Below are 25254 nucleotides of genomic sequence, written 5' to 3'. Positions count from 1 at the left end.
ATGATCCTAGGCATAAGCGTTCTTGAGTTATCCAGAAACCATTTAACTATTTCAGGTCACCCCGACCTTGACCTTTGACCTGGTGACCTGAAAATGAATAGGGGTCATCTTCGAGTCATGATCAATGTACCTTATGAAGTTTCATGATCCTAGGCATAAGCGTTCTTGAGTTGTCATCTGGTAACCAATTTACTATTTCGGGTCACCGTGACCTTGACCTTTGACCTAGTGACCTGAAAATCAATAGGGGTCATCAACGAGTCATGATCAATGTACCTATGAAGTTTCATGATCCTAGGCCTAAGCTTTCTTGAGTTATCATCCGGAAACCATTTTACTAGTTTGGGTCATCGTGTCCTTGACCTTTAACCTAGTGACCTGAAAATCAATAGGGGTCATCTACTAGTTATGATCAATGTACCTATGAAGTTTCATGATCCTAGGCCTAAGAGTTCACGAGTTATCATCCGGAAACCATTTTACTAGTTCGGGTGATCGTGACCTTGACCTTTGACCGAGTGACCTGAAAATCAATAGGGGTTATCTGCGAATCATGATCAATGTACCTATGAAGTTTCATGATCCTAGGCGTAAGCGTTTTTGAGTTATCCGGAAACCATTTTACTGTTTCGAGTCACTGTGACCTTGACCTTTGACCTAGTGACCTGAAAATCAATAGGGATCATTTGCCAGTCATGATCAATGTACCTATGAAGTTTCATGATTCTAGGCGTAAGTATTCTTGAGTTATTATCCGGAAACCATTTTACTATTTTGAGTCACTCAGACCTTGACCTTTGACCTAGTGACCTGAAAATCAATAGGGGTCATCTGCCAGTCATGATCAATGTACCTATGGAGTTTCATGATCCTTGGCCTAAGCGCTCTTGAGTTATCATCCGGAAACCATCTGGTGGACAGACGGACGGACCTACCAACATGAGCAAAACAATATACCCCCTCTTCTTCAAAGGGGGGCATAATAATTAAAATTATAAGACTAACTCATTTAAATTATACATGTATTTATATACTTTGTTTATGTATTTGAAATAAATACAGATATAATAGTCATTAGTTATTTATTTGATAAAAATTCAAACTGGGAATTGTATTTCCATTTTGCTTTAGATGCGCCAGGAAAAGACCTGCACTGAGAATGTCTACACATATTTATTCAGATTTAGGATACATCTCTCAGCATTGTCACTTAGAGAGGGCAAGTTCCAATCATCATCAAACATACAGGAAGTTAAGCTTGGTACTACTAAACTATAAGGCATCTTTACGTCAGTCATTATTATTGCGTTACACTGCTTATTAGTAAATATTGACACTTTCAAATTCATACAAATTAGTGGCGAGTTATTTCCTGTAAAAGCCAGTTGCTATGAACAGTAAACAATCAATTCATTAAACTTAACACTCATAACTGAAGCCGGGCTTGAGGGTTCCAGAACGACAACTTCACTTGCAGTGTTTTTTCACCATTTTGGGAATGGGGCCGGGTCTCTTTGGATTGGGAAAATTCGCGGCGTTTTGACTAAAATTGTTGTTGTTGTTTTGCTAACAAATGCTTCAAAATTGAGGATACAAATGCGTCCAGTATTATATTTACTAAGGTTGATCTTATATGGATAGGAGATAAACAAAATATTGATCTAAAAAAATAAAATAAAAAAAATATTTTTTTTTTTTTTGGTTCCATTGGGAATTTTTAGCTCCCATTTGGGAAAAATATATACTTTTTTCCATTGGGAATGGGTCTGGTTACCGGACCCGATTTGTAATGAAAAAAACACTGACTTGCCTGACTGAACCAGGTTTGCAACAGTTGACTCCGCTTTTGACAAACCCTTGTTTAATCTGACAACTATGCACTGTTTTCAATATTTGATAAATGATCCCCATTTTTAAGCCAGGCTTGCACAGGAAATCACTTTCACGCACCATTTTGATGTTAATGTTAATTAATTCATTTATAACTGTAGGTAATAGATTAAGTTTTACCCTTATAATACAAACTTAACAAGGGCTGTTTGTAAAACATGCATGCCCCCCATATGGGCTGTCCGTTGTACTGGCAGCCATTGTGTGAATACGACTTTTGTCACTGCAGGGTTTTTTTCCCACTTTTTGGGAAGATAGCCCATGGCTTTGGAATTGGGAATTTTATCGGCATTTTCATGAAATTGGGAAAATAAATTCATTAGCCTTTTTTTCCACATGAAAAGTCCACTGATTAGGGAAATACTAAATTTGATATAAGTCTTTATAATCATTCAAATTAAAAGAACAAAATCATATAATACTTTGTAAGATGTAATTGAATTGAAATTGAGATAAAATACACATTAGACTTCTTTCTAAAAAAAAAAAAAAAATTTTTATTTTCTTTTTCTTTTGGAAATTGGGAATTTTTTTCCACATTTTGGGAAAAAAGTATACTTTTTGGGATTGGGAACATAGCCGAATTTCGGCTATAAAATCGGGCCAAAAAAAACCCTGCACTGTGACCTTGACCTTTGACCTAGTGACCTGAAAATCAATAGGGGTCATCTGCAAGTCACGATCAATGTACCTATGAAGTTTCATGATCCTAGGCAAAAGCGTTCATGAGTTATCATCCGAAAATCATTTTACTATTTCGGGTCACCGTGACCTTGACCTTTGACCTTGTGACCTCAAAATCAATAGGGGTCATCTGCGAGTCATGATCAATCCACCTATGAAGTTTCATGATCCTAGGCATATGCGTTCTTGAGTTATCATCCGAAAATCATTTTACTATTTTGGGTCACCGTGACCTTGACCTTTGACCTAGTGACCTGAAAATCAATAGGGGTCATCTGCGAGTCATGATCAATCTACCTATAAAGTTTCATGATCCTAGACATATGCGTTCTTGAATTATCATTCGAAAATCTTTTACTATTATGGGTCAACGTGACCTTGACCTAGTGACCTCAATAGGGGTCATCTGCGAGTCATGATCAATCTACCCATGAAGTTTAATGATCCTAGGCGTATGCGTTCTTGAGTTATCATCTGGAAACCATTTTACTATTTCGGGTCACAGTGACCTTGAACTTTGACCTAGTGACCTCAAAATCAATAGGGGTCATCTGCAAGTCACGATCAATGTACCTATGAAGTTTCATGATCCTAGGCAAAAGCGTTCATGAGTTATCATCCGAAAATCATTTTACTATTTCGGGTCACCGTGACCTTTGACCTTGTGACCTCAAAATCAATAGGGGTCATCTGCGAGTCATGATCAATCCACCTATGAAGTTTCATGATCCTAGGCATATGCGTTCTTGAGTTATCATCCGAAAATCATTTTACTATTTTGGGTCACCGTGACCTTGACCTTTGACCTAGTGACCTGAAAATCAATAGGGGTCATCTGCGAGTCATGATCAATCTACCTATAAAGTTTCATGATCCTAGACATATGCGTTCTTGAATTATCATTCGAAAATCTTTTACTATTATGGGTCAACGTGACCTTGACCTAGTGACCTCAATAGGGGTCATCTGCGAGTCATGATCAATCTACCCATGAAGTTTAATGATCCTAGGCGTATGCGTTCTTGAGTTATCATCTGGAAACCATTTTACTATTTCGGGTCACAGTGACCTTGAACTTTGACCTAGTGACCTCAAAATCAATAGGGGTCATCTGCAAGTCATGATCAATCTACCCATGAAGTTTCATGATCCTAGGCGTATGCATTCTTGAGTTATCATCCAGAAACCATTTTACTATTTCGGGTCACCGTGGCCTTTGACCTAGTTACCTCAAAATCAATAGGGGTCATCTGCAAGTCATGATCAATGTACCTATGAAGTTTCATGATCCTAGGCCCAAGCGTTCTTGAGTTATCGTCTGACAACCACCTGGTGGACCGACCGCCCTACCGACATGAGCAAAGCAATATACCCCCTCTTCTTCGAAGGGGGGCATAATAACCATTTTAAATTTAAAACAAATAAGTTTACCTCTCTTCAGCCTTTTGCATTGTGATAGTTTAAACCAATGACAAGGGACAAAATTGTCACAAAACCAGGTTTTCATTGTGAAAAAAAAATCTGATAAAGGGAGAAAACTCAAACTGAACTTTTGAAATGAACAAACAAAATTAACCGCCTTTGTAAGTTTGTTTTTTAAAAAAATCTATTGTTAGTCGTGGCGACCTTGACATTGGAGATATTGACGTGATTCTTTTGTGCGACACACCGTCCCATGATGGTGAACAAATGTGCCAAATGATTTTAAAATCTCACAATGAATGACATAGTTATGGCCAGGACAAGCTCATTTATGGCCATTTTTGACCTTTGAACTCAAAGTGTGACCTTGACCTTGGAGATATCGACGTAATTATTTCGCGCGACACACCGTCCAATGATGGTGAACAAATGTGCCAAATGATTTTAAAATCTGACAATGAACGACATAGTTATGGCCCGGACAAGCTTGTTCCGCCCGCCAGCCAGCCAGCCCGCCCGCATTCGCCAATCTAATAACCAGTTTTTTCCTTCGGAAAACCTGGTTAAAAAGGACCAATCGGATAACACAAGAAATGAAAAGAAATGTACAAAGAAGGAGTTGTATTTAGTCACATTTGCATGATCAGAGTAAGGACACATCTCTCAGCATTTTATCTAAGAGAGGGCAAGTTCCAATCATCATTTCATACCGACAGATGTATGTGTTAACTGTTAGACCAAATTAGTATGCACACCAAAATTAAAGCCTTAATTGTTCACAACATATGATTACTGACTTCTTGACATTTAAACATCTAAGTACCAGTACAAATATTTTTACTTCAAAATATGACCACCTTATATCTTGACATTCAATATCTAGCAGTTTTTTTGGTAAGACCACTTAGTTTAAAATGTTTAAAAAACTTGCCATTTTATTTACTATTGTACAATACTCCGCAAATGTAAAACTTCGTAGTGTTGTAAACTTTGTGATCAAAATTAATGAGCTTAATTGAAGAAAATTTCGAAAGACAAATAATATTCAATAATTCTCATAGAGTATTTCATAGAATTAACATTATCAGAACAAAACACGTCCATCAGGTTATCAGCTGAGGGAAAGTTATTCTTCATCATCAATAAAAAATATTCAAAGCAATCTCATGTCAGAGTTATAAGAGCCACTTGTAGAGGATATCATACACCAGATCAAAGTGTAAGCTCTTAAAAGCAAAAAAGCTCTGAAATGCAAAAAAGCTCTAAGCTTCAATACATAGTGAAAGACCACCAGACTTACAGGCCAAAATGTCATACAAAAAGCAATAATTTACAAGCCAGTTGTAAATATCAATGGCCTCAATTTGGCATCTGTTTAAGTCAGTTTAACACTCTGGTGTTTTTTCACCATTTTGGGAATGGGGCCCGAGTCCCTCTGGATTTAGAAAATTTGCGACGTTTTTACTAAAATTGGGAGTGTTGTTGTTTTGCTTAAAAAATGCTTCAAAATTGAGAATACAACTGTTTTCAGTATTATATTTACTTAGGTTGATATTATATGGATGGGAGATGAACAAAATATTGAAATGTATATAAAAAAGTTTTTTGGGCTTTTTTGCAAATTGTGAATTTTGAGCTCCCATTTTCAATTATTTTTTTACTTTTTCCATTGGGAATGGGGCAAATTACCAGACCCGATTTTTTAATGAAAAAAACTCTGACATCATAGCGTTTTACTGTTCAACAGAAATAAGATATTTTCATCTATAAAAACTTGATCAAAAATGAGGGCAATACTTTATTCACTGCAGACTTTTTGACAATTTAATTCACAATATCTGACGGGCCTTTGATCTTTTACAATGTCTGAGCGGCTAAAAATTTAGTATTCAACAAAATGATTTCCACATTTTCTATGTTTACAGTTATTTTCATTATCAAAAGTTTCAAACAAAGAAATCAGAAATAAAGTCTCCATCAGTTTTTCAGCTGAGGGAAAGTTTTTTCATCATGTGACTAAGTGTAATAATGAAAATTTTGAAAAGGTTTAAGCAAAGAAATCAGAAATAAAGTCTCCATCAGTTCTTCAGCTGAGGGAAAGTTTTTTCATCATGTGACTTTATTACCTTAAAAGGGTCCTTATTGTGGTCTAGAGGTTAAACCCCTCACAGACCTCACCCATATACTAAGTGGTCTAAGCTAACTCAAGTGAATTGCCTTGATTCCTTACGTTTCAAACGTTTAAGAAGCAATTTTCACAGCAGTGTTTTTTTTCACCTATAGGGGAATGGTGGCGGGGCCCGTCCAAAGGGGGAAAACGCGTCTTTTTTTAGGAAAAGGAGGAAATTTATATGTAATGATATATATTATATGAATACAAATGTATGTATGAATGTTAATATTCACAAATGAATGTCTCTGTCCTTTTTCTTCAATATAGGTCAATGATTTTTCAACATTAGTTTCAGACAGTTCAGCCGTCATGCAGTCTCAGTTTTGCTCGCTATTTTGGGATTTATTTAATCGAAAAAATGGCAATTTTGAGCATTTTCTATCAATAAAATTGACCAAATTGGAATGTTTTTATCAACCAATATTGTTACAATATAGATTATAGATACATCAGGCCTTTTCCTGGCCATGATTTTGGGAAAAAATGCAATTCATGTTAAAAGTCCACTATATTGTGAAAAACTAATTTAACTTTGTTAGTTGTTTATGAAATAAATTTGAGATATATTTATCATTAGATAATTATTTAAAAAAAATAAATAAAAATTATTACTTCTGGAGGGGATTTTTTTCTACAAAATTTAGGGAAAATATATACTCTTTTTTTAAGGGGAATGGGGCCGAAATTGCCATAAAAAAAACACTGCACAGCAATAGGGACAAACAATCCTGTGAAGTGCACAAATATAATTCATAGAACCTTTATGTTTCTGATCAACTTACACCATGGAGCCTCACAGCTTTACAGTCGCCACATTTCGGAACACTTCCCAACTTCTTTGTGTATAAGTATACAAGTTTACCACCTAGAAAAAACAAAATCATTTTAATTATAACTAATAAGCTTTAATAAAGTAAATTAATGACCATTTTCACCATTTATTCTTTAACCAATTAAAAGCCTCTTCCCCATGACACTTTTCTTCAAAATAATGCTGTTTTCCATTAACTACAGCATACCTTTTTTCTTTCTGCTAAACTGCTATTGTTACAACAATAATCAGATATAGCAAAAATAGCCTAACAGCTTAAATTATGGTCTTAAGAGCGAATTAGGAAAATGTTTATAAAAAAAATCCAAAATTATATGGTCTACTTTCACTAGATGAGGACCAAGGATTCTATGTCCTACAGGTAAAAAAATGCCTTGCTGTTCTGCTAATGTGTGAAGACGCTCAAACATGCTTGATGCCTCAATAAAACATCAGCAGGATTTAATATTGCACTAAACATCCACCAGGCTAACAACAAGTGTTAGCCAGGCCCTTTGCCGTGCAGTTTTTATATTGTTTAAATTAATTATTTTCCCTTTTTTGCCACATAACTATAAACTTCAGTTTTATCACATTCCAGTTTTATTATTTCTGTAAGTGTTTAGAAACATTCTAATAACTGATGCCTCAATAATACACGAACAGGATTTAATATTGCACTAAACATCCACCAGGCTGACAAATAATATAAGCCAGGCCCTTTGCTGTGCTGTTTTTAAAAATTCAATTGAATATGTGTTTTATCTGAAATTGTTTTTTTTTTCTACACATGTCTAGAAACCTTCAAATAACTTTGATGCCACTATAATACACAAACAGGATTTAATATTGCACTAAACATCCACCAGGCTGACAAATAATATAAACCAGGCCCTTTGCTAGCGCTGCAACAATATACCGGTATATCGGTATATATCGCAATACGCATATTGTATTGCGATACGATTTTCGTCATACCGGTACGAAAATTTTACAAACATGCATCAACATTTCGTTCAGAAAAGCCATCCAAAATAATGATATCCAGGTAAACAAAACAAAGCGGTATTTTGTAAAAATAAATTGTTACGTAAAAATGGCATTCTAAAAAGTCAATTTTACAGAGTAGCGTTGTTATTCTATTTATTCTATGCTTTTAAACGAATTATTGTTGAATTAATTACGCACAACTAAATGTCTCGTTCGATTCTGAAAAGAGCATTATAAAATTTGTAATCCGAATTCCAAAAACACTCTTCCGAAATATAATGCTAAAGCAACAATAAAAAAAGTGCTTTATTCTTGTTCTCAATAAAAAGCGCACGAAAATTATACAGACATGTAGAACGTCGCGTGGAAAGTGTGGGTGTATTTGTGTTGTATAAAACGGGAACATCACATCAGGCGATTTACGCGTGTTCAGTGGGAAAATAAACGCCCGATTGGAAGTTATTTCATCACATCTTTAAATAGAAACAAATGCCAAAATGTATTTGATATTTAAGAAAATTGGCGAATGTTAGTGTTCTTGAGCATTTTTATAGTAAACATTTACCAGAATTTGCTTTAAAACTGGAATATACGGGATTATCGGGTAATTGGCGAGTTATAATTCTGGTACAAGTAAGCAATATATTGCAATATATTGCAATACGGGTTTTTGAACTGACAATATATCGCAATACGCTTTTTGGCGTATTGTTGCAGCACTACCCTTTGCTGTGCTGTTTTTAAACACTCAATATGCGTTTTTACTGAAATTGAATTTTTATTATTTCTGCCCATGTTTAGAAACATTCGAATGACTGATGCCTCGATAATACACGAACAGGATTTAATATTGCACTTAACATCCACCAGGCTGACAAATAATATAAGCCAGGCCCTTTGCTGTGCAGTTTTAAAACCCTTTTTTAAAGGTAATTGTTATTTCTGCCCATGTTTAAAAACTTTCAAATAACTTTGATGCCTCAATAATACACCAGCAGGAGTTACTATTGCACTAAACATCCACCAGGCTGACAAATCATATAAGCCAGGCCCTTTGCTGTGCTGTTTTTACACATGTTTTGTTGTATTGAAATTTTGTTATTTCTGCTAATGTTTAGAAACATTCAAATAATGTTGATGCCCAAAATAAAATAAGCAGAATTATATGTTGCACTTAACATCCACCAGACTAATAACAAATATTAGCCTGGCCCTTTGCCGTGCTGGGTAACCATTGTCTGTTTTTAAAGTGTTTTTATTTAAAAGAACTTAAGTAATTTTGTCTACTCTACAATACATTCATAGCTTTTAATTATTACTTTTTGTTTTGCTTAACTGAACTTTGTATATCCTTACCTGGTGTCTTTGATCTATTTTGTTAATCAGCAACGAAAGGAGCAGCAAATAATATGAAAAATAAAACAACATGCAAATATATTAACATGTGTATGATTAATTCCATTATACAAATATTAATTTTTAGTTAGATGTTTTCCTTATACATTTGACATGATAACTGGAATTTATCGGTTTTGTTAAATGATAACATGTAATTATATAAAAGATGATTTCTATATCAAAAAGCATGTAAACACGAGCCATAAAAGGAACTATCAATCCACTCAAACCTTCAGGCGATGGATCTTAGAAAATTAAGAATACAGTAAACTTACTCATTGAGTGATCTTATTTGCAAATATAATAAAGACAGTCACACATTATTATTTTTTGATACAACTTTTGCGGCCAACCTATCAAATTGTACAATCTGTACCACAGGGGCCAGTCAAAAAAAAAAAAAAGTATATATAAGAAAAAGGGCACCAACGCAATCCTACTACCGGACATGAATTCCAAGGTCCTGCTACACAATTCATATGTTTATCACCAAAAACTCTGCACAGATTTACAGCAAAATAAATTTTCTTTCAAACGGTACCAGTGTCATTCCATTCGACACAGTATTAAACTGTCCACATGGCCTCACTTGAGTGGTTGAAATTGTAAAAAGTTCAAAGGTAAGGTAACAATTGACATTGACACCGGCAAATGGTTGCTTTTGACGTCAAGAATTATTGTGTGTGAAAATGAGTTGATTTCTTGGCTATTATTTGGAGACCAAGTGAGTTATTCATTATTGACGTGGATAGTGTTCCTTGGATGTGTTTTATATGGAAACATAGACAATTTATCCGGGAATCGCTTATTACGTGCCTAGCAGGACTCCTCTAGTGTAAACACAAGTGGACAAGCTTAGCTACATTGACGAATTTTGGACAATTTCTCGTGTTTGAGGCCATGTGGACAGTTTAATATTTCGTCGAATTGAATGACAAGAGGTACCGTTTGAAAGATAAATTTATTTTGCTGTAAATCTGTGCAGAGTTTTTGTTGATAAACATATGAATTGTGTAGCAGTGCCCTGGAATTCATGTCCGGTAGTAGGATTGCTTTGGTGCCCTTTTCCTTTTTCTTATATATACTATTTTTTTTTATTTTTTATTTTTTTGACTGGCCCCTGTGATCTGTACTTGATCCTTCAGGGTTCGACACTAAGGCACGTCCGACAGACATTGTCTAGTAAGATCGGTGGTCGGGCTAGTAAAACTGCGGGCTAACTTGTCCGACTGGTCGTACATAGATTTAAAAAAATCTATACTGATTCAAATAACTATAAATAACTGCTGTGAAAACCTTTACTTTTAATGTGTAAAATTACTCTTGTATCCGTTATTTACATTAAAACAAAACTAGTATATTTAAATAAACGGGGAGCATTCACATGAGTGCGAAGCACGAGTGATTTGATAACACGCATCTATACAACTTACTGTGGGTTATTCGACAACAAACCATCATAGAAAAATATTATTTCGATTCTAACATGATTCTGATTGATTTGGTTCAAGCTTTAGGACGTGAACTATATTTTTCAATACTCCGCCCTTCTTAGTACCAAGTTCACTATTTAGTGACGTCATTTAATTGTACAAACATATGACGTCATTTTCATTCATAAATATTTTGCAAATGACGTCACTTTCATTGAAAACAACAATCGTAGAAACTTAATGACGTCACCTTTATTGATGCTACTGAAAAGCTGACATTCTATAAATGTTTTCTGAATAACGTTTCCTAACAAATAACATTCTTTGTAGACGTGGTTATGCCACTTATCACCAAATATACAATTTATTGTTTCATTACATTTATATACATGCTACATTTATTTCATTTCTTTTAGAGCGGGTTTTAGCACGTGCATTTTACTGCAATATTTTCTTTATTTATTCGGAACTATTTTCGAAACATTAAGCTCCGCCCATAAGTTATTGCAGAATAACCCACACTTGATTTCCTTCTTTGTCTATAGAAAACAAGTCGCGTGCCGTGTTAGAATTACTGATAAATCCTGATTAAACAGTTACATGACACAATTGTGTTCATTTGCTATGTCATTTATGGTCTAGTAAACATCAGGTTCGGGCTAGTACATTTTAAGAGGAGCTGGTCCGACGGTCTTGCTGTTAAAAAAGTTAATGTCGAACCCTGTCCTTGGGAGTAAACTATAATTGTGGAAGGTTGTAATGTTTACTAAATATATTGTTCTTTTAAGTGCTTTAAGTTGTTACCAAACATCGCCATTTACTTTAGCTAAAGAAACTTCAGCGTACAGTTTATATAGTATTGACAGACCTGTACGCTGAAGCTAACCCCGTATCGAAAGTCAACCAGAGTCATAACATATTTATGTCACGCTATAAATCAAAGAAAGCTCATTTTCTTTGATACATTTCTACAAATATTGGTGAATGAATATAAAATACTGCATCGGGGATTATTTTAAGGTTCAAATGTTTCAAATACATCTTACAATATACGAAAATAACTCTCATCAGTCTGAAATTCACAATTTTGACGCCATTGTCGCTTTGTCATGTGACGAGTTTTCATTTGGATACTTTCGGATCGACCTTGACATTATTTGCTGAAATTGTAAACATTACTTTCGTTTTCTGAAATCTATTATTTGTGATAAACAACTTACGTCTGGTGGATTATAAGACTGATTTCAGTGTGAATCAGGTAGTTTTAAATAATATTTACTTTGAGTTTGTATTTACACTACAATTTGTTTACAAAACAAGCCAGAATAATCTAAAATACCGGGAAATGTCATTCTGAATTTGAAAACACTTGAGCAGATGGTATGTTACTAAAAATAGAAATAACGTCATATGACCGTGAAATCTCGGGAGATTTGAATTTCAAGAAAGTCTGCCACATCGCTGTTTTTCTCGATATGTAAGAGCAGAATAGATAAATTTTAAATGTTTAAGATAGTAATTTGTGAGAATATATCAGTTGATTGTGAAAAATGTTAATCTTTCCGATCAAGTGGTTGATTTGGGCCAATAACTGCATATAAAAGCTGTTTTGGACCGGTCTTTGTTAACTGTCAACTTTTCGGGAATTTCTGGTTGACTTTCCTAATGGGGTTGGTCCATAACTATAAAGTCGCGCCAGTCAAAAATCATAACAAGCGACATTTAAAGTTATGGTAGCCAGAACTACATTTACTTACACCGTACGGCGGTTACTGCTCGAGTTGTATGACAGACGGCGACGGAATGTCAGTCGCTGAACCATCTAAAAAAGAATTATTGCACGTATTTTAGATTCTAAAACTGCAATTCAATGATTAATCTTGCAAAAAAGACATGTTATAGCAGTATGCTGTGACGAATGCATTTTGCTTTTTTTATAAACAGATGCAATGGAAATGATCGACATGCACATTAAATAAATAACTAACACTCCAGTCCAGCGCAATAATAGCACGCCCGATTCGGAGATTAAAATGCTTGTAGTAAGAGCACTAAATGTAACATTTTTGTAAACGACTATAAACACTAAGAATACACTAAGTAGCATACATCTTATAACTGCAATTAACTTGTCCGGAAAGCAACAAGGCAAATCAAAAATATACAAATAAAACAGCAGTCCCAAAATCGTTATTAGTCGATGTTCAATTTCATAAGGTTATTCGTAAATTCTGTCGTTATTATCAGTACGTTTGGCTTCTTCAAACACCATTCGTCTACTTGACATTAAATTACTTTACAAAAGAATCAAAATGAGACCGATCAATGCAGATTTAAACCCTGTTTATTTCATGTTTCTACCTTGGCTGTTTTTTGACGGAAAAGGAAGTTTACATGCGGTTACTTCCCTTCATCCTGTTTCCCTGCCTCTGTCACGCAGCGAAATAATTAATGAAACCAGGCTGTACAATAACTTCCTGTACTTGGTGACAGAATATCATGTCGACGTTAATCGAGTCATATGAGCAACAATACTCAAATTTAAGCGCCGAAATAACAGTAACGATTGGAAAACTGGGAAATTCATTAGGGGGTATATTTTATTTTCGTTGTTTTTCTTCACTCTCGAGCCTGGTAGTTTTTCTTTACTTGCATGCAAATCCGGATGTAGAAAAAATTCGGACGAGAATAGACTTACGCAAAACTAATACGACGGTAACGTGTTTTATCTTACTGTTGTGCAAGGCCTCTTCTTGTTGTTTTGAGATTATGTATATAATTTTGTTTAACTGAGACGATTTTATTAAAGCTTGATTTTGTGTATTTGTGTTGAGACAATTAAAATTTGAATAATTATTAATAGAGATAAAAAACTAATTGAGAATGAGAGGTATCAGGTCAACATGGCCCCGATGCTTACCCTGCCTGGTTATACTCAGCCCAGAATTCAAGGGAAGGTTTTTTCTCACCTCTATATTTGTACTATAATCAAAATACAAATTTAATTTGTACAAATAATTTAGACTTAATTATAAATTTGAAAAGAATATTTTCCTTTTAATGCCAATTAACACTCAAAATCAACACATATTTTGTTAAATATTCAAAATATAAAGTTAACACACAAAAATCAATGTACTTTACAGCAAGAGCCAAAATTTCAAGCTAGATGTGTTATGCAAACATAGATTAAACAAGATACAAAATGCTAGCTCTTGTTTGTTTTTGTGGGACAACATATTCAACACATGTTTATGTAACATGTTAGAGTTTGTGTGTCATATATGTAGATATTGTTGCAGGAAAATAAAATGGAATATAGAAGGAACACTGAATTTTTATGGATTAACTTTCTTTTCGAAAAAATATCAGGCTGAGTTGAAATAGACACGTTGGGAAATGGTCTAAATTATATTAAAAAAAGCATATCGCCAAAGCCTGACTATTGTAAGCTTATTGTCAGGGAAGGATATTATCAGGGTCCCTGGATTTCCTGAGAAAACTCATATATATATTGTCTGTACAAGAGCTAATGAAGTAATAAGTGTGGGCAACAATAGTGATAAAATAGTTTGTGATAGATTCTAATCCTGTTCATTCAGTTTATGCTATTATTTATAGTATGTGTTAGTTCAGGGCTTGAATTTAACTTTTTTTACTACTTGCAAAACATTGCGAGCAGCTTTAATAACAACTCGCAAAATCAAAAACATACTTGCAAATTTTAGTTTTATATTAAGTTATTTTCCCCAATTTTTAGTGTTTTCATAGAAGGATTTACTTTCTGTTTTTTTCCTAACTCAACGGTTAACTTTGCTCTATCTTTCGTATTGTTTTTTCCGTCTGTGGGCAAAAAGAAACTAGTTATTTTTTCGCAACTAGTCTGTTTAAGTTAAATGAACACTTGTGAATAGTAGAATGTAGTGGATCGGTGGTCTAGTGGTAACACACTTGCTTCACAATCCAGAGATCGCTGGTTCGATCCCCCGCTGCACCTAACCTACTAACTCGTCTTTCGCATGAGACGTGAAACCGAGGTGCAGTGTACTAGGTGCTATACACCGGGCACTAAAAAGACCCAGGGTCACCTCTGGAACGGGGTGTCTCCTGTATCTTGCACTATCCCCCGTAACCAACTAACACCTCTTTCTGGAAGCGATGGCCATATGGGAGACAATCCCGGTGCACTCAATAAAAAACAACAACGAATATTAGACTGTTTCACGTTCTTTGTACCAATACCATCCGCGTATCTGTAATATAAGTATACCAGTCTACATACAAGGTGTGTGCTTCCGCATACGGGTATTTGGACATTCTATAAATTGACCTACGGTTTATTGTTCATGATGTGGAGCGCATTTAGCAATATAACTTGTGTTTTTTTTCACTATTTCTTTACTCGCAAAAAAATACTAGTGGCTTAAAAGTTAACTCGCAATCGGTATTTTTCACTCGCATTTTGCGAGTGTGCGAGTGTTAATTTCGAGCCCTGTGATTAAAATAATAGAATAAACAATTATGTAAGTATACAGGGTTTTTTGGCCCGATTTTATAGCCGAAATTCAGCTATGTTCCCAATCCCAAAAAGTATACTTTTTCCCCAAAATGTGGCAAAAAATTCCCAATTTCCCCCCAAAAAATTTTTTTTAGAAAGAAGTGTCTTATGCGTATTTTATTTCAATTTTAATTCAATTACATCTAACAAAGTATTATATGATTTTGTTCTTTTAATTTGAATGATTATAAAGAGTTATATCAAATTTAGTATTTCCCTAAACAGTGGACTTTTCGTGTGAAAAAAAAGGCTCAGTTTAGGCTAATGAATTTATTTTCCCAATTTCATGAAAATGCCAATAAAATTCCCAATTCCTTTGTGTCGTTACTGTGTTGAAATTAATATGCTTTGTTTACAAAACTTTCTCATTTATTTATACTTTCTACATTGCAGCTGAAAAGCAGGGGCATATCAGACATGCAGACAAACTATTTGACGAGCTTGCAGAGCTGGTTTGTAAATTGTTGGAATAGTTATGATACTTCTTCCTCTCTGCATTAATTTAATCAATCTTTGTACTTGGTTATGAAAATAACATGAATATATTCCAAAATAAAATGAATGTTATAAAAAATAAAGTATCCGAAACAAATTGATTTTTATCCTAGCTATAATGAATATTATCAAAAATAAAATTAATATTATCCAAAATAAAACAAATATTATTTAAATGAATAAAGCATTAGCCTGCAGACCACTCAAAAAATGGTGCATGAACTTCCTACTTGTAAAATAACATGTACATGTATCTATCATAGACACATGTAAGATTTCCACTAAGTAGACACAGGATAATTTGGGATGACTTTACGCCCATGCATTAAGCCCCATTTCCTGAAAGTGGGGCTCATGTTTATTTCTTGTCTCTGTTTTAGCTTGAACAGATGGAGTTGGAGATCAAAGAGCTGCCAGCTAAAGACAAACAGAAATATCGCACACGACTGGCATCATACAAGGCAGAGAACAAGAAACTGTTGGCGGACATGGTTGGATTTACCTATCACTTTCTTATTTTACTAATCAATTATCATCAGTAATATGTTTAATTTTCCTGAATGTCAAATATATCTCACCTCCTACAAAAATGACCTAATCCGATTGGCTAAGAGCGGTCACGTGCCCAATGCTGTATTTTCCATACAGAGTATTTTCCATACACCCCGAGCAATCATGTAGTCGGTTGAGATATAATCACCTCGCTCTCGTATGGTATGCAATTACTGAGGATGTATGTCCCGTACACCATCAGTTACTAACAGTCTAACTAATACTATAGGGATTCAGTGTTAACACTCTTAACTGATTGCTGATAACATTCGTTATATAATAATGTAAGAAAATTCAGATCAGACACTCCTGGTCACATTATTAATACATTCCATTTTAATATTCTGGTTGGCTTTAGTTTCCTCATATGCATTAGATGAATTGAGATTTTGCATGGGAATGACTACATAATATTTTTTTTTAGCTCAAGTGAGATGATATGGATTTTTGGGGGACTATTGTTGAATTTTTAGCTCACCTGAGCACAACGTGCTCATGGTGAGCTTTTGTGATCGCTTTTTTGTCCGTCATCCGTTGTGCGGCGTCAACATTTGCCTTGTTAACTCTCTAGAGGCCACATTTATTGTCCAATCTTCATGAAATTTGGTCAAAAGATTGTATTCAATGATATCTTGGATGAGTTAGAAAATGGTTACGTTTGCTTGAAAAACATGGCTGCCAAGGGGTGGGGCATTTTTCCTTATATGGCTATAGTAAAATCTTGTTAACACTCTAGAGGCCACAGTTATTGTCTGATCTTCATAAAACTTGGTCAGAAGATTCATCCCAATAATATCTTGGACGAGTTCGAAAATGATTTTGGTTGATTGAAAAACATGGCCGCGAGAGGGCAGGGCATTTTTCCTTTTATGGCTATAGTAAAACCTTGTTAACACTCTAGAGGCCACATTTATTTTCAGATCTTCATGAAACTTGCTCAGAAAATTTGTCCCACTGATATCTTGCATGAGTTCAAAAATGGCAACCTTTGCTTGAAAAAACATGGCTGCCAAGGGGCGGGGCATATTTCCTTATATGGCTATAGTAAAATCTTGTTTACACTCTAGAGGCCACATTTATTGTCCATCTTCATGAAACTTGGTCAGAAGATTCATCCCAATAATATCCTGGACGAGTTCGAAAATGATGCTGGTTGGTTGAAAAACATGGCCGCCAGGGGGCAGGGCATTTTTTCTCATATGGCTATAGTAAAACCTTGTTAACACTTTAGAGGCCACATTTATTTTCCGATCTTCATGAAACTTGCTCAGAAGATTTGTCTCACTGATTGCTTAAATGAGTTCAAAAATGGTAACCTTTGCTTGAAAAACATGGCTGCTAAGGGGCAGGGCATTTTTCCTTATATGGCTTTATATGGCTAGAGTAAAATCTTGTTTAACACTCTAGAGGCCACATTTATTGTCTGATCTTCATGAAACTCGGTCAGAAGATTCATTCCAATAATATCTTAGACGTGTTAAAAAATGATGCTGGTTGGTTAAAAAACATGGCTGCCAGGGGGCGGGGCTATTTTCCTTATATGGCTATAGTAAAACCTTGTTAACACTCTAGAGGTCACATTTATTTTCCGATCATCATGAAACTTGGTCCGAAGATTTGTCCCAATGATATCTTGGATGAGTTCGAAAATGGTTTTGGTTGCTTTAAAAACATGGCCACAAGGGGCGGGGCATTTTTCCTTATATGGCTATATATGGCTATTATAGTAAAACCTTGTTAACACTCAAGAGGCCACATTTATTGTCCAATCTTCATGAAATTTGGTCAGAAGATTGGTCTCAATGATATCTTGGATGAGTTCGAAAATAATTATGTTTGCTTACTGTCTGATCTTCATGAAACTTGGTCAGAAGATTCATCCCGATTATATCTTGGAAGAGTTAAAAATTGATGCCGGTTGGTTGAAAAACATGGCTGCCAGGGGGCGGGGCATTTTCCTTATATGGCTACAGTAAAACCTTGTTAACACTCTAGAGGCCACATTTACACTTCAACACCGTTATTTCGAACACCGATAATCCGAAGTCACCGTTATTTCGAAGTATTTTCCGGGTCCCGATTTTGGTTCTTCTTTGTTTAATGTAAAATTTCATTGTTAATCCGAACTTCGTTAAACCGAAGAAATCGTTAATTCGAAGTGATTCTGTCGGTCCCAACACCTCATTCGCACCTAATTATCAATCTTTAATCCGAAGTCAAAACTGCAAAACACTCAGCGTAATTTCACACCTTTGTCGTCTGCGCTTTGCACGTCAAAAACCGATAATTACACCTTTGTCTTCTGCGACTTAATCGGCCAGCGATCAGCGGACGCAGTACTTAAAAGATGAATTCAGCGACGATGACGAGGCCGACAACACAAGAATAAACATGATATCCAATCAATGTATGATCGCATCAACGACGTAAGGCAGTTCTGCGAGCAAAACACGGGCGGAAGTGAATTGTTGAATGTCCTTGACAAATTGGAGAAATATGTTACATGCGTCCAGTTTAGTGCTGCTAACGATGATGTTCAGAGAGACATCGCGTCTTATTAAAAAAAAGTTTATTCATTTCCGAAAATGTACATATATGTATTTACATGTATTATAATGTGTGCTGTTCATGGTATTTTATATGTTCTGTAATTAGAGAAAAATAAAAGAAGAAGAAAAAGAATCGTTTTATTCCTCCGTTTGTTACAAATAGAAATCTATTGCTATCTGACTAGTTTACGTTTTTAAGTAAAACCATTATAAATATTAGCGTGTAATCGAACCATGCGGATTCCACAACGTTTTATTTGTACAGAGAAAGAAGTCTTCTGTCAAATGTTTATTTCGAATAATCGTTAATCCGAAGTTTTTTTTACGGTCCCGACGACTTCGAAATAACGGTGTTGAAGTGTATTTTCCAATCTTCGTGAAACTTGGTCAGAAAATTTGTCCCAATAATATCATCTTATCTCAGGTGAGTGACTTCGAGCCTTTCAGGCCCTCTTTTTTAAACAATTCTTACCATCATCCTTGTTGAAGAATTCGACCTGATTAATTATAGAAAACAAATAAGAACAATCAGAAAAATAAGGATATGAATTCACAATTTTGCAAAAACTATAGTACTTTTTTCAAACTTTAGAAGTCAGCCACATTTTTTTTATCAATCTTTTAGACATCACAACACACAAAAACTTATGGCTCTCAATCAAATCTTGGGCATTTCATTGTACAAGATCATCAGATAAAAAGAACATTATGTTTTATATGATCCCTCATGTAATGATGATATCATTACCGATATACTGAATTCAACAAATATCCTTGATTACCAGGTACCTTATTTTGTTGGAATATCATGACAGAGTTAAAAATTCAACAATTGAATAATATTTAAAAATAAAACAAATAAAAACAAAAAACACTATAACAACCGTTTATTACATGTAATTTTAGGTAAGATCACATATTGTACTTTGTCATTAGGTAATTCTTCCTTTCAGAAACGAGCTAAGCTTGGGTTGAATGCAAGAGAAGAACTGCTGGGTGAAGAGGTGAATGATTCAGAAGACCAGGTGAGTTGTGAAAAATAAAATATAATTTAAAAAAATTCTGTAATTGTGCTCCCCTATCAGAGAAAGTAGTATATATTTCATATGTTCTATATGTTTCTAGATGGGTGTTCGTAGGTAGACAACTTCTGTGTTGTTTCTCTTTGACCAACAATTTACATCTGATCTTAATATGTAGATCTGATCTACAAGTTCAAAAGTGGCCCTTTATCAGCTTCCGCTTTCTGTGTCCATATTTTCCATCCTTTCTCACCCAAAGTTTATCTTTAGATTGCTTTCAGTGTGGATGGGATTGAAATGTTTTTCAAGCATCTCTTGTTATCTTGTTTGTAGAGGACCAGGCTGCTAGACAACACAGAGACGTTAGAACGGGGTTCCAGGCGGCTGCAGGATGGCTACAGAGTTATTCTGGAAACAGGTAGACCATCTGTATGTTATGCAGGGCCCAGAGTTCACAGTAACGGTATATTCTGATAATTAAGAATAAAAAAGACTTAGATGGAAGAAACAAGACTGGTCATTTGAAAATATGTTTGATTGATATATATGTTCCATTAAATGTCATTGTTTATTGTTCCGAAACTGTATTCTTAAAATTAATTGGCATCCTCATATACCCCCATGTGCTTTGCTGTTTCACTGCATAAAAGCATTGTATGTATATTTTTTATAATGTTCTAGTTTTAGACAAATTTATTTACAGATGTTAAGAAACCCTTAAAAAACTGAGCTTTGTTGTAGCATTTGATTCTTTTTCAGAGCAAATGGGTGCACAGATCTTGAATGATCTTTCAGACCAGAGGGAAACTATACAGAGATCTAGAAATAGGGTGGGTTGTTGTTTTTATGTCTTAACATTCTTATATCTTATTTCCTTACACAAAGTTCTTGATATTGATATATGTAAAAAAATCACAACAATTTTGTTTTTGACTGTGCTTTTGAAATCTAACATCTCAATTTTACAGAGATCTTGGAATGTATATGGTCATTTTTGGTATGAAAGTCTTAAATATACTTACTGTTGTTGAGTGATATCATAAAATAACACAGACATTATTTCATTCTATCTTTTAGTGTCTTAAACGGATTTAAAAAAGATATTCCATTTAAATATTTTTATTTTAATCGTTAAACAAAATCCATTGTTGGTAATAAGGCAAGAAGTTATTAGGTCAATGACAAACATAAATATTGTTTAATGGCCATGGATTTAATAATGATATAAACCATGCCACTGTTATTTTTCATCTTCTGCCTGTACGTCCTTAAGCTTGTGTATTTAACTCTTCTTTAACTACCAGGTACTCATGTCACAGTTACTTGACTTAAATGTCTAGATGATATGTAAGAAAGGATTTTCAGCTGGGATGACTTTGGGCAGAATTATGGACCTCTACCTTTTTTTAACATAGAATATAAAGTAGCCCGAAGCTTGTGTTTAAAGCTCCTCTTTAATATCTGTTTGGATCTGTCTCACAGTCTCAATCTTTCACAGTTCAATCACCTTTTACTCCTCCTTAACAATTATGTTAATCTTGCACAAACTCTTAAAGTTGCATGATCTTAATGTATAGATGATTGAAAATAATTGAATTTTGGCTGCGAAAAGTTTTAGCAAAATTTTGGCCATTTGTCTGTTTTTTTCACTATGGAATATATAGTATCATATTGCATGTTTCCATACCCACCTTAAATACTTGATGCATATCACTCCAACTTTCACAGTTGAATCAGCATAGTGGGTAGATGATCATGCAATCAGTTATTGCCCTTTGACTGTGCTTTTTTTCAATAAAAAATATATGTACAAGTCCAAAATTGTATGTGTACAACTTTTCTAACTTATCGAGAATGTGTAGACGATTGTAATTGAAGGAATATTGACTGCAGTCTAAAGTGGATTTCTCAATGTCCAAATATAGGGTCATCCCTGTCTGGTACATATTTCTAGTTTTCATGTAAACTGGTAATACATGAATGAAATGATTGTGTTTTTTTTATATTGAATGAGAACGGGCTATCAAATGGTTTATTGTTGTGAAATGTTAACCATTTACACAATAAGATAATTATTGTTGTTGTTGCTTCAATTTGAACTGTTAACGCAATACGATGATTTTTTTGTTATTGTTCGAATTCAATATGTTTTTTTTTGTGGTGACTAAGTAAGCTGATTGTTGAATTGATATTGATTTTCAGTTGGAAGAAACTAATACCGCCCTGGGCAAGAGTTCTCGTGTTCTTTCTGGGATGATGAAACGGTAATTACTACCAGAAGTCAGAGTTATTAAAACTTTATTTTAATTCTGCGATGCAAAGCTTGGTGCAATTTATACACAATCGCAAGCATTAAAATTAATTTAACCAAAAGGAAGTGTAGATTTTTTTGCAATACAATACCATAAAACAAGTTACCTTGTATGCCTTACCTTTATCTAAAGTATATATTGGATGGTACCAGTCTGGCTTGAGACTTGAGATTAATATTGATCTGAAAAAATACCTTAAATTAACTGATACATCACCTTATATTATAAAAATTTACAATTGATGAAATCATTACAATATTTAAATATACCTACAAAAAGGTAACCTCATGTTGAGCAAGTAGTCATAGGAAAGTTGTTCATTTTCAGTGTACCAAATATTCAGTTTTTAGTGCTCATTGGGTCATTGTCGACCTAAAATGGCCCACAAGTCACCCTGGGGTGACTAGAAGCCGATTCTTGTCACCCTAGGGTGACTTCAAGCAGATTCATGTCACCCTGTGGTGACTTCAAGCCGACCGGGTGACTAGAATCGGATTGAAGTCACCCCAGGGTGACATGAATCGGCTTCTAGTCACCCCAGGATGACTTCAAGCCATTTCAGATCAACAATGACCCAATGAGCGTTAATAGTATTTTACAGAGGAATAAAATACTATTTAAATTTTCTGCTAATTTTACTTGTATCTACATTTTTTATATTTTGTATATTTAATAATCATAACCACAAATTATTTTATCGTGAATGTCAAAGTTTTCAACAATGACATTTGGTTCCATTTTCAGGATAATACAAAACAAAGTGCTACTGGTGTTCGTGATATTCATCATCTTGTTTGTCATCGTCATGGCGATCTACTTCATCGCACGACCCAAGAGATGATGCAACCGCCGGGAAATTATAATTTATACTTTGTACAAGATACTCTCTCAATTAAATGTATTTCCTTAAACACAATGGTGAATTGCATTTTTATTCCCCATTTGCGAGGGGTTGGGTTGGGGCTTTTAGATTTGCCCATGTCTGTTCATCCGTCCATCTGTCACTCTGTGTTGCACCTAACGAGAAAGTATATTGACACTAGACTGATGACACTAGACTGATGACACAGAAATAATAACAGGCATGTAAATTTTTTTTTGGGCTCATTTTCTCGAAATTATTGGAGTTAAGGATTTAGATGGATTTAGATGGAATGGGGGAGGGGCATTCATTTCTAGTAGATTATTAAGTTGTTACTAGCTTATGGAATAAATAAATCTAACAATATTCAGCTTACCCTGGAGATAACTGAATTGGTATAATTATATAAGGTGTTCGACATGAATCAGCATGCTATAAGTTCTTCAACAGGTACCCTTTGTGGTTTATGGAGTAAGTATATATGGTTCCATTTCGGAGTCACATAAGCAACCCTACCTTAACAAAAAACTTTTAATGAACACATTAAATATTGTATTATTATGTTCAACAATGTCAAATAATTAAAATATTTTTTAAATAAAATTGATATGAAGTCAATGTATATTAAAAGTAATTATTATTTTATCATATGGTAGGAAATAGTGTGATAATTGGAATTGGGCATTTAATGATATAGTCTGATGTAAGTGATTATTTATTTTAATGTATATCATTATTTCAAGCATCATAAAATATTATCTGTTGATAAATGTGGTGTATTGACCTCTAACAGTTAAAGTATAGTGGTGTCCTATTGATTATTAATATGACGTCATTTTATGTGAAGTGTATTTTTTAGTAATTTTTCTGTTGTTGTTTTTGAAACATAGACATTAGAAATTAGAACATGATTGGATTAAAGGGGCCTTTTCAAATTTTTGGTAAATTGACAAAATTTAAAAAGTGTATTTTTTAGTCATTTTTTCTGTTGTTGTTTTTTTCGAAAGATAGACATAGAAATGAGAACATGATTTGATGAAAGAGGCCTTTTCACGTTTTTGGTAAATTGACAAAATTGTAAAAAAAATAGTTTCAGATTCGCAAATTTTCGTTGTAGTTATAATATTTGTAAGGAAACAGTAATACCGGTACTTAACATTTATTAAGCTCTAAAATATCCATTATATGCATCTTTTGACGATTTAAAAACCTGAAAAATTATACAGCGATGCAACGCGAAAGGATTGAATAGTTTGGAGAGTTCTGTTGTTGTTGTTATATTTTATGGCAATATGAGGATTGCTTATATAAAGTATATAAAGATGACCGAGTGGTCAAAGAGTTAGACTTTTACTTCAGGGGTCAGTGGTTCGAGCCCAGTTGAGGGTTACTTTTTTTTCTTTCTGTAATTTATTCTTATTTTTACTAGAGCTTTTTAGATCCAATGTTTACATTTATCAATATAAAGCATTTCATGACAACTTCAATACATGCCAAAGTCTTTGTAAAGGTCCCTTTCATAGAAAACGACAAATGTGTTGAATCCAGATAAGTTGAACGCCAGTAACAGCACGTAAACCATTTTGCTCATGGTTTAGGCTTTCTAAGATTTGCTAAATATACTTCACCTCAACTCTAACCTAGTATTCTCCCAATACTGTTTGTATTTTAAGCTGATTCAGATGTTTGCAATGACGTATTTGCCTAGAGCTAAGTCTTACACATATAAAGAAGTATGTTAAAGTGTTTTAATTTATCGCTGTCTGTTCTACATTTTTATTGTTGCCATATATGTATTTCTTCAGAGGTTCATTAATGTTTACACTGTTGTGCTGTGCTGGGCATGTTGTTAATAGTCAGTCTTGTTTTTGAGAAGTCTGTTGTATTTAAGTATTAATAACACAAACAATTGTTTTCTGTAGGCCAATATGTCAGAGTTATAGCAGTTTTGTGGTTATAGTGCTCGTCACAAATGAATTAATTTGTAAACAAATGCATAACTAGTGTACATACATTACATGTTGATACAGTATTAGATGTACATCTTATTGATGTTGTATTCACATGTGGCTGATAAAAGAATAAACATCGGAATAGAATATA

At 34.2% G+C, this 25254-nt stretch overlaps 2 protein-coding genes across 2 annotated transcripts in view; one reads left to right on the top strand and one right to left on the bottom strand.

Annotated features, from left to right (window-relative positions):
* LOC127868837 (60S ribosomal protein L34-like) overlaps positions 1-13244 on the bottom strand; it is a 27995-nt gene extending 14751 nt beyond the window's left edge. The window contains exons 1-4 of the mRNA XM_052410922.1: positions 13163-13244; positions 12559-12623; positions 9327-9340; positions 6952-7034 (exon numbers count right to left, since the gene is read on the bottom strand). Of these exons, the coding sequence (XP_052266882.1) occupies positions 6952-7034; positions 9327-9340; positions 12559-12623 (162 nt within the window). The 5' untranslated portion in view covers positions 13163-13244. The remainder of the gene's footprint in view (positions 1-6951; positions 7035-9326; positions 9341-12558; positions 12624-13162) is intronic.
* LOC127868835 (vesicle transport through interaction with t-SNAREs homolog 1A-like) lies at positions 13229-25254 on the top strand. The gene is made up of 8 exons (XM_052410920.1): positions 13229-13394; positions 15753-15811; positions 16235-16345; positions 19909-19980; positions 20311-20395; positions 20737-20807; positions 22180-22241; positions 23034-25254. The coding sequence occupies exons 1-8, from the start codon at positions 13301-13303 to the stop codon at positions 23128-23130; spliced, it is 651 nt and encodes a 216-aa protein (XP_052266880.1). The 5' UTR covers positions 13229-13300; the 3' UTR covers positions 23131-25254.

This window comes from Dreissena polymorpha, chromosome 2, assembly GCF_020536995.1.
Source record: "Dreissena polymorpha isolate Duluth1 chromosome 2, UMN_Dpol_1.0, whole genome shotgun sequence".
Classification (NCBI taxonomy): domain Eukaryota; kingdom Metazoa; phylum Mollusca; class Bivalvia; order Myida; family Dreissenidae; genus Dreissena; species Dreissena polymorpha.
The sequence above is the reverse complement of the archived record's forward strand: the minus strand, read 5'-3'. Positions and strand labels throughout refer to the sequence as shown.

What these genes read in the sequence shown, in the direction of transcription:
- LOC127868835 (XM_052410920.1), top strand. Translation starts at nt 13,301, where the DNA reads ATGTCGACGTTAATCGAGTCATATGAGCAACAATACTCAAATTTAAGC. An exon ending in CAGAGTTATTCTGGAAACAG is followed by an intron (nt 20,396 to 20,736) that starts GTAGACCATCTG and finishes ATTCTTTTTCAG; the next exon opens with AGCAAATGGGTGCACAGATC. An exon ending in TACAGAGATCTAGAAATAGG is followed by an intron (nt 20,808 to 22,179) that starts GTGGGTTGTTGT and finishes ATTGATTTTCAG; the next exon opens with TTGGAAGAAACTAATACCGC.